The sequence below is a fragment of the Macrobrachium rosenbergii genome, chromosome 14, assembly GCF_040412425.1.
Source record: "Macrobrachium rosenbergii isolate ZJJX-2024 chromosome 14, ASM4041242v1, whole genome shotgun sequence".
Taxonomy (NCBI): domain Eukaryota; kingdom Metazoa; phylum Arthropoda; class Malacostraca; order Decapoda; family Palaemonidae; genus Macrobrachium; species Macrobrachium rosenbergii.
This window is the reverse complement of record NC_089754.1, coordinates 25,400,678-25,410,677: the sequence shown is the minus strand read 5'-3', so window position 1 is coordinate 25,410,677 and position 10,000 is coordinate 25,400,678. Positions and strand designations below refer to the sequence as shown.

Sequence of the window (10,000 nt, the reverse complement as noted above, 5' to 3'; positions counted from 1 at the left end):
ACTTATACTTCCAAGGAGCGTCCTTCTGAACAGGGAAGGCCAAATAATTTGAGTACAGTTGTTCTTTTAGAGGATAGACCTTGGAACTGTACCCCAACTTGCTGTACAGGTAGACGGTATATGAGTATGTCTCTAAGTGGCTGTGTGTACCTTTGAGTACTAACTCAACACATCCTTCTTCCCCAGCATTTGGCATGTTATCCCGTACTGGGACAAGATCCAGTTTTGCTCCAAGAGCAGCTAAAGTATGGTGTGTTGAGCTAGGCAAGGCTTCAGCAACGAATTCACCATAGTCTAGCAAACATACTCTGTGAGAAGACAGGGCAATAATTTTGTTAGGATTGCTGATGCATCTAGAGAACTGCTGGAAAGCAAACAGAAACATCAAATATTTATAGTTTTCATTGCAAAAAAAAATTGTTCGAAAGAGATGAAATTGTTGGCCGATTTGGAGTTCGTGGCGTAAAGGATAATGCAGAATTGTATGGGAATATGTTGGGAAAAGGCATAGGTGTGGGACATATATAATGCCTGATTACGACTATGTATAGATATTCGAGATAAAGGAAAAATAATGAGAAAAAGTGTTTGTTACATCAAATGTTAGTACAGAGTAGAATGAAGAGTAGGTCCCTGTAGGGGGTGAGTGCTGTCATTGCACTTTATGCAGTGCACTGTAGGCATTACTTAAGGTTCTTTGCAGCGTCCCTTCAGCCTCAAGTAGCACCCCTTTCATTCTTTTTGCTGTACCTCTGTTCGTATGTTCTCTCTTCCATCGTACTTTCCATCGTCTCCAAACAGTTGTTTCATAGTGCAACTGCGGGATTTTCCTCCTGTTACACCTTTCAGACCTTTTTGTTCACAATTTCCCTTTCAATGCAGACCAACCTCACAGGTCCCAGTGCTTGGCCCTTGCCCTAAATTTTATATTCTGTTCCATGAAGAGTAGGTTGATTGATGTAATGGTAAGGAGTATATCTGGGAGTATAACGTATCATTTGGTTGACGAAAGGTGAAAATGCAGCTGTAAGGGAAATTAAGTCTATTGAGGTGCATAAGGAGGAAGCAGGAGTGGATAAGAAAATGGATAAAAAGTAGGTTAGGATTAAAAATGCATATTTACTGACTTTTCATAGAGTTTGTAAACTTGCAAAATTAGTAGGGAGTGTGTGTGGTTTTAGGATGGTTTTTTTGGGGGGAACAGAATAAAAAAGGGATTTTGACAAAGGAAAAATCTATTTCTGGGGAGGGGCCCATGTCACCCGGTGAAATAATCCATTCAGCACTTATTTCTAGGTAATTCCGTTGCTAGATACCAGAGAAAAGCTAAATGTAAAGCTGGGGTTACTACCCCCAGAGCGAGCTCCAAGAAATGGAGTCGTATATGGTAAAGGGTGAGATTGTCACAATCACGGGACCCTGCCCTATAAAGATTCCCAATGTCAAAAGTCCCAACGAGAGAGGTGCCGATACAAGCCCATGCACTACTCACGGACTGTACACAAGGCAATACTAGTCGCATTCCATGTTAGCACTCACCCCACTAGAATGATGTTTACCATGGGAGGGAGAGAATGAAAAACAGGGGTGGGTCACCGGGTGACACAGGCCCCTCCCCAGAAATAGATTTTTCCCTTGTCAAAATCCTTTTTCTGGATCGGGGTCCCGTGTCAGCCCGTGAAATAATAACAGAGAAATAAATATCATTCTTATGTTATTAAAGATTTTAAATAGAGACGTTGAAAACTAGGGGAGAATTCCACCCTGAACATTAGTAAGGTCCCCGAAATTCATGTAATGAAAATAATGTAAGTGGCCACTGCTCTAAGATCATGAGCTTTGGAATTGAACCTGAATAGGCTTGTATTAAGAAAATACTTGATGCCTGATAGCAGACACAATGACAGTACCCCCTTTTCAAATAAAGAGAGGACCTGACAAAATTGTGAGGTCCTGTCTAAATAAGCCTGTAAGGAAAAAACTGGGCACAGAGACAGACCTTGTGAAAGGGGAGTACTTTCCAAGGTGACCACCGAAAATGAGGACCTTCAACTGTAGATAGAAAGTTAGGGTGAGGAATTCGCAACACTACCCCTGATGTGGGGAAACCAAAATGGTTGGTTCCGCTGGACAGGGCAGACAGTACAGGAATACTAGCACTAGAAGGCTAAGCTGATTAAAAATTAGGGTCTTCCCCAACAAGGAAAGGTAAGAACAAGATGATTGTTGGTTACTGAAGCTAACTCCGATACATTACTCAAAGACCAGGAAACCGAATGTGGACGGAGTACTGGTCTCAGACGAACACAGACCTTAGGGTTGAAAGTTAAGGGCCTGTGAGTCTGGTTCCAACAAAACACTTTCCTCGAGGACCCCAAACACCGGAGGAGCAACTATTAATAAGTCATATGAGACAGAGTTTGGCGGAGGGAAACCGATAGGTGTATATGAAACCTACCGATTCATCGAGAATCTCGCCCGGAGAGAACCCAAACACCGAAAGAGCGACTATTAATAAGCCATATGAGGCGGAGTTTGGCAGAGGTAAAACCGACAGGTGTATATGAAACCTACGGATTCATCAGGTAGCCTGCTCGGAGAGAACATAGCGTACAACACAACCTTCCGGGTGCCAAACGACTAATAATAAGCCATATGAGGCGGAGTTTGGTGGAGATAAAACCGACAGGTGTATATAAAACCTACGGATTCATCAAGTAGCCTGCTCGAAGAGAGCATAGCGTACTTCACAACCTTCCGTGCCAAACTATAAATTCTCCAACACAGGCTGCGCACCGCATATGAGGCGGAGTTTGGCGGAGGTAAAACCGACAGGTGTATATGAAACCTACGGATTCATCAGGTAGCCTGCCCGGAGAGAGCATAGCGTACAACACAATCTTCCGGGTGCCAAACGACTAATAATAAGCCATATGAGGCGGAGTTTGGCAGAGATAAAACCGACAGGTGTATATAAAGCCTATGGATTCATCAAGTAGCCTGCTCGGAGAGAGCATAGCGTATTTCACAACCTTCCGTGCCAAACTATAAATTCTCCAACACAGACTGCGCACTGGAATGGGAACTATAGACTCCGTGACCGCTGGCTTGTTGCAGGATAGCGGAGCATTCCTGCACTCGACAAAACCAGCTGAAAGTGTATGAGAAATGAGCATGCTGGAACGGATGCCGGAGCAGAGTACCGTAGCAGCGACTTAGCCTAGTCAGACCAGGAAAACCCCCGGAGTAAACCGGAGAGAAAACCGGGCTAACAGGACAAATCTCATAGACACAAAAACAGAGTCAACGGAACATTCCGGAGCGACCATGTTTTTACCAATATGTGACGGATACAAACATAGTGGGAAGGATATGAACTGTTTGGAAGTGGGCGCACTCCAGAGCAAGAGAGGAAAACCCCGGAGGAGGATATCCTGAACGAAGTGATAGCGGTGGGGGAATAAACACCGACTGCTAAACACTAAAACCACCGGAGCAGTAAGCAAGGAGAGCGCCCAACAAGATAATGAAACACCAAACAGGTAGTTAGCAAAATGGAGGGGGAACGCCGAAAGTAAACAAAACAGAAGACAGTTAGGTGGAAAACACTAACTGGTCTCGTATGAGATCCCAACAGTGAGGTGCGAACTGGTAGGAAGCACCACGAAGGGAAACAGTCGACGTAAAAGGAAGGGAGGGAAGGATAGGCCAGGAGGTTGGTAACCCAAAGTAGCGACCAGGGGTGGGACAGCACTCCCCGGGCGCCCAGAGACCCTCATACGTCCCCTCGCTATGTGAGCTGTGTTGCACGACAAGAGCGAGAGAAAAAGAGAGGAAGGGCAAAAACCTCTACGGCCAGGAGAGCAAAGAAAGGTAAAAGGAGTGTGAACAGGAGTGGGGAGAGCACTCCCGGTCACCTCTAGGTCCAGGTGGGGTGCCAACCAATAAGATCAGACACTCAACACCGAGGGACAAACCAATCAATGCAGAGGGAGGGGATGTAGGCTACAGCACAAAATAAGGATAAATTGCTCTCAAGCCTTGGTAAGTTAACAAACCTTGAAAACGAACCAAGGGGAGAGAGAGCAAAGGGAATGGGTAAAAGGGGAAGAAGGGGATTCTCGATACAACAAAATAAAATATAGTTGGTAAAAGGGGTCCTAATTTTCCCCCTCCTGGAGGCCGGCCGCAAGTCTCGTAACTCTTCGCTTCACACCCTCTAGTCCGGGGTCAGCAGCTTCGGGCGAAACGTAGAGTCGGGAAATTCCTATGTCCTTTCGGTGGACATTTGTAATGTTCCTTTCCCTGGCGCCCAGTTCTCAACGTCAGTTGCTGAAGAAGTTGCTGCCCCTTTGTTTACCGGAGTCCAAGAGTAACCCGGTCCTCTTAAAATAAATTAGCTGTTTACGGAGGGTTTACTGAAGACGTTGCGGCCTTCAGTCTCGTTCTCGAACCTGTGAACATCGTCCCGGAGCGATAAGTAGGTGCGGGAATAAGTGAGGCAAACCTTTTCCGCTTAGCTCGGGAATAAGTGAGACAAACTTTTTCCTTTAGGGGATTCGTTAGATCCTCATCCCTTTTCGACGGTTCCTGGTCTACCGTCCCTAAGGTGAAATCAGTCAAGAAAGACCCTTTTTAAAACCCAGAAGACCCGCTCCGGGGCCCCCTCGAGGACGTCTCAGATCTCTAGTCCGGTGCCGTCTACGAGTTAGGCCTCGTCTTCTGGAAAGGGACACGGCCCAAGCAAAGTAAGGCGGTTACCCCCTCCTTCCTTTGTTGCAGACTCTTTTACGGGTCTCCTTATAAGGAGCTCGATATGAGGGTCATTGACAAACTATCAAACTATCTAACTATCTATCTACCTCATGGGTCCGTGCCTTCCCTTTCCCAGGAGCTTAAATCCCAAAGAGATTAATCTCAGGACTCATTATCAACGGATCACCTGTAAAATCCTGCTCCGTTCCGGAATTCTACTCCGTTCCGGACACCTCCACCTCTTTTCCCCTTCGGTCTGGGGAACCTTTGGCGCCTAACCCTTTATGCTTCCCAGCATGAAGGCACCCTCCTATCGAGGGTGTGGGCACACGGAGGTTGGCGGAATTGCATTTCTTCCCTTCCGGCCTGGTATCCCCTTATCCGGGTTTTGCCAGACTGGCAGAAGGGGCATGGTATCTATCTGACAAGATCCCTAAGGAAACCCTCATCTTCCCTAGGGACTGGGCACATCGTCTCCATTGAGAATTCTAACGGAGTGGCAGGCGGAGAATTCCAAGTTCACGCCAGCTATGGGGTCTTTACCGTGTTCTCTTTGAGAGACCTGCTTCCTACCCCTTGTGCTCCGAATGTAGCCCCTCTTATCAACATTCCTGGGTAATGAACAAAATGATCTCAGAAAATGATGAAAATGGAGAGATATCATATGAAGAGAGTGATATCCTGAGTTGATGGACTGAGTATTTTGAGGTTTTATTGCTCAGTGGATGTTGTTAGGTGTTGGTAATCTACCTTGGCAGCTGGCCAAGATAGACTACCCATGATGACTGCAATCCTGAATGAATCCCATGATCTCTTGGAAGTGCCCTTCCGGCTCATTAGCCTCCTTTCCTAATGAATCCTTGGCGGGAAAAGAAAGACATCCAAACTAGAGTAAGACGATGGGTCAGCCCGATCTGATGAATGCTTCACAGACACACTTGCCACTGTGCCCATGGTGGCCAGTGAGTGACCATGGGGAAATGGACTAACACTGCTCATTTAAGTGTTGAGCCCTGTAGTTTGTTGTGGATATGAGATGCTCCCAGTACCATTTAGTGGTAGACAGTCATGAACATACTCACTGATCGCCCAAACCAATTCTGAAGAAACAGGATGGTGAGAAACCATTTGGAGCACTAACTCACTTTGTCGTGCCCCTAAAGTGATGAAATGATCACAGTAGATGTCCAGATCGAGCCTCCTCCAAGAAGCTTGGGTAGGTAACCTGGCACATGCAGGCTCGTGAACCAGAGAACAGTCATGAGTATGCTTGTAGACCAGAGCAGCTTAGCATCATTCTTATGAAAAAGATTAAAATGACCGCCGCCCTCTCTCTGAGAAATCTTGAAGGGTATTCTACACAGAGAAGACTTCCAGGCCCTCTTCCTGCTCATTGTACTGCTTAAAGACCAAGAAGAGGAGGAAGCGGAGTTGGAAGAGGAAGAGCATGACATCAAAGAGAAGGCATTTAAGAAAGCACATCTGCTCTGTCTTGCTCTGCTCATATTTCATCTCTTATTTAAATCTTCCACAAAGGCTAGGGCACTGTGGTCGAGGTAGGAGTCTGAAACAGCAGATACATCTACAGCAGCAGCACCAACATCCAAAGGAACAGTTGCAGGTAGTTCAGATGGTGAAATAGGGACACTGGCAGCAACAGGAATAGCAACCCAGCTCTGAAATATTTTTGAAGATCTGGAGACAGCCAGTGTTTTACAAGCAGGATTGGCAGGTGCAATTGAGCTTTTGTTGTCCAAACGGGTAATACATACCAGCCATACACATTTCCCATCAAGAGTGGAGAGTAAAGCTGTGTCATCCACAGTCGTATCCAATATCCCACTGACCAAACAGCCTGGGGAAAAATAGGGAAACAGTCCCAGTAAGGAAAGCAGGGTTCACAGTAGAAATCATGCCAAGAAGATTCATCGATTGAAGGGAGGCACAAGACCTCCCGGAAAACTGACATTATCTTCGGGGTTTTTTGCTTGATACCATATCTGTCTAACTGAAAGGTTACAAACTAACGCACACCTGTACAAAAAAAAAAAAAACTCCAAACCCACAGCTGACCCCTGCAAAAGAAACAAAACAAATGAGGATCTGTATTCAGGGGCGACATACAGCAGCCACTCATAAACACACGCTCTCACCCAGGACATCTGCGCTGTTTATAAACCAAAAGTCAATAAAAGAGCGTAAAAGTCATCAGGAAATCAGTGAAACCCGTCAAAGGGAAGCTTCAACAACTGAAGTCAGTTTCCACGGCGTCATAGGGATGTCTTGACAGTAGTTAGGAAAAAAGTGAGGGTTGCCAGACAGTAGGTACTCCTGCTCGCCTGTCCCCCACCTCCTTTATCTGACAACTGCCTTGTTGACAAGCGACTATTCCAGGCAGCCACCGAAGACGAAGATTCTTGTAGGAACGAAATAAATTATAATGTTCGCATCTGGTTAGCTGATTTAGCCATATAGTTCTCGTTGTTATGAAAAGTCTTAAAAGAAGGATACAGTTGTTTCATTACACATTTAATTCAATTATAATTTTGCATTATATAGTTTATAACATGATCGACAGATGTTTAGAATTTTTTCCGGGTATTCCAAAAACGCATAATAGTAATAGTGATGTTGTGATGATAATAATAATGAAACGTCACTAGGGCGCAAGCTCTGGTTCTTGATTGACAGAAAATTTGGGATATTCAAAACCATTAATTTGTTTTTACTGACGTTAGCTTATTTGTCCTTTGAAGATGCAGCATTTCTTTATACCAGTTCTGAAAGACAAAGAAACATTATCATCAATATTTGTTTACCTGTAACTGCTGTCAGCTAATTCTTGTGCCGTCTGAATCTTCTTTGGAAAAACGGGGATGGTCAAGACAGCAATGAGGTTGCAGAAATACGACAGCTCCAAGAGCCAGGACAAAATCCACCACATCAGAAGGAAAAATCGCACACGCCATCTTTCGGGAATGTTGTCTAAGGGTTTCGTCAACAGGGCCTGAAAAAACGAAGCAAGCTGTCAACAAGGAAGGAGCTACAGAATGAGTTGAGTAAAAACCAGTTTGAATAATAACAAAATTCTCTAGTACTACTTCGTGAACGTGCAAACGGGTCCTGTTTGAAGCTACTTTTTCCACCGCGTGGACTGGTAGACATTCATAGACACAAAGTCCGAGTCTCAAAACGTCGGTGAACCAATGCCTAAACTTCGACAGTAAATCATTCGTAGGGCGATTGTATGATGGTGACAATTCTTAGTACATCATAGATAGATCCCCATACTCTCAAGTCGATTGGATTTAACTTTTGATTAGTGTTGCTACAATCACATCGTGCGATACAGCGATGACAATCGACGACTCATTCTGGACGCATGTTTCTAGAATCTAGCGTCGACTTTTTCTTGGAAGTTACGTAAAGCTTTTCACCTACCTACTTCAAGAAGAAACATATCTTCTCATAAAGTCAGTATTGCACTAATTGGTTACATGATCATTTATCAGGTGTTTATGAGTGGGTAACCCGCCCAAGTCAGATATATCAGTGAATAAGGAGCACTGACGTAGACAAAATGTAACTGGGTTAGAAATTGGGACTTGTGTTTGTAAACTTTTTGAACTCGGTCGCAAGCAAAGCGAGTCTGCTAACTTACCGCGTATGTGAACTTAAGAACAGTTAGAGACAAAAACGGAAATACGAGACTGATATAGAAACAGAAAGGATGACAAACAATAACTTGATGAGAGACCGACATACAGATATATTTCAAAACGTGTGCTCTGACTTTTGTTACATCAGGGCGTTTCATCAAGAATTATTATGACTGACTGACACCCTCTCTATGTTAGTGTCAAGGTAAGAGTTTTCAAGGATAGTTCAAGTTTCACTCAAATGCAAATAAAAAGAATACATAAAAATATTGAGAAAAATTGTTGAGGATGAAAAGAATACATGAAAGGTATTGAGAAAAATTTATGAGGATAAAAAGGTTGCACAAAAATTTTGAGAAAAATTCTTGAGGATAAAATACATACAAATTTTGTCCTTATAAAGTACTGTAAAGCTCGGCATTAACAGTCACGGTCAAAACACTCGCAAAGACCTTGCTTTTAACAACCAGTTAATTCTTGGTTATTCCAGTTTATTGTGAACATCATTGCAAAGAAAACGGTGATGTCAACAGTTGTCACCTCAGTTTACCTGTCCAATAATGATGAGATTGATGATGAAAGATTTCTGATCCTGATAATTCATCACGTGGAATACGATGCCAGTTATAAGGATGGTAACCAGAGTAGCTGTCCAGACCTGCCACGTGAAGGGGAAAATGAAATTCTGCCACTGAGGAAGAGGCCGGGGAACCTCTAACATCAGGCCGAATCTGCCGAAAAAAAAAGCTCAACTTATCACAGGCGTTGACAACCAGGGACCGAGTTAGTAAACACTCTTCGCCACCTCCAGTGTATGTATGCATGTATTTATGAATGTATTTATGTTTGTATGTATCGATATATGTATAAATATGGGTGATGGAAACGAGGGAGTATGGGTGTAAATAGCAACAGTGCAAACGTGGACATATAAGCATACTCGCAAGACTATTTAGGTTCATTGTTATTTGGACATCGGTTTGTGCATGTGCATATCTGTGTCCTCGAGAGAGAGAGAGGGTGGGGGGTGGTTGTTAAACGGAGATTAAAATAGATTTCCGAAATCTTATACTCTCCTTTAAGAAAAAATTTTCTTAACTCTGAAATTTTGTCAAGATAAATAACAAGACTTCAGTTATCATCACTTCAGACGCTAAAATCGTTCACTTACACGCTTAAGGGAGCTGATTAGGCATTTACATGCGACCTTATTTTGATACTTTATGATCTCAGCTAATCAAGCTAAGTTTTAAAAGTACCTACATAAGAAAGAAAATACTTTTGTAAAAAGGTCGAGAGACTAATGGAATAGTTCACCGAACGATTGGAGTTTGTAAAGAACTGTCTGACTGGCCCCATACCATAACAAAACTGGCGTGACCTCATCGGTTCCGAAGCTGTCAATATATATATATATATATATATATATATAATATATATATATATATATATATATATATATATATATATATATATATATATATATATATATATATATATATATATATATATATATATGTATGTGTGTGTGTGTGCGTGTGTGTTTATATGTATATTTAATGTATACATGAATGTAATACTCAGTG

At 43.2% G+C, this 10,000-nt stretch overlaps 1 protein-coding gene across 2 annotated transcripts in view; it reads right to left on the bottom strand.

Annotated features, from left to right (window-relative positions):
- Window positions 1-10,000, bottom strand: part of LOC136845811 (ionotropic receptor 21a-like) — a 132,020-nt gene that overhangs the window by 8,195 nt on the left and 113,825 nt on the right. For both annotated transcript variants that reach the window (XM_067116177.1, XM_067116178.1), the window contains exons 4-6: window positions 8,965-9,145; window positions 7,575-7,762; window positions 1-308 (exon numbers count right to left, since the gene is read on the bottom strand). The exon at window positions 1-308 is cut by the window's left edge and continues 95 nt beyond it. In XM_067116177.1, the coding sequence (XP_066972278.1) occupies window positions 1-308; window positions 7,575-7,762; window positions 8,965-9,135 (667 nt within the window). In that variant the 5' untranslated portion in view covers window positions 9,136-9,145. The remainder of the gene's footprint in view (window positions 309-7,574; window positions 7,763-8,964; window positions 9,146-10,000) is intronic.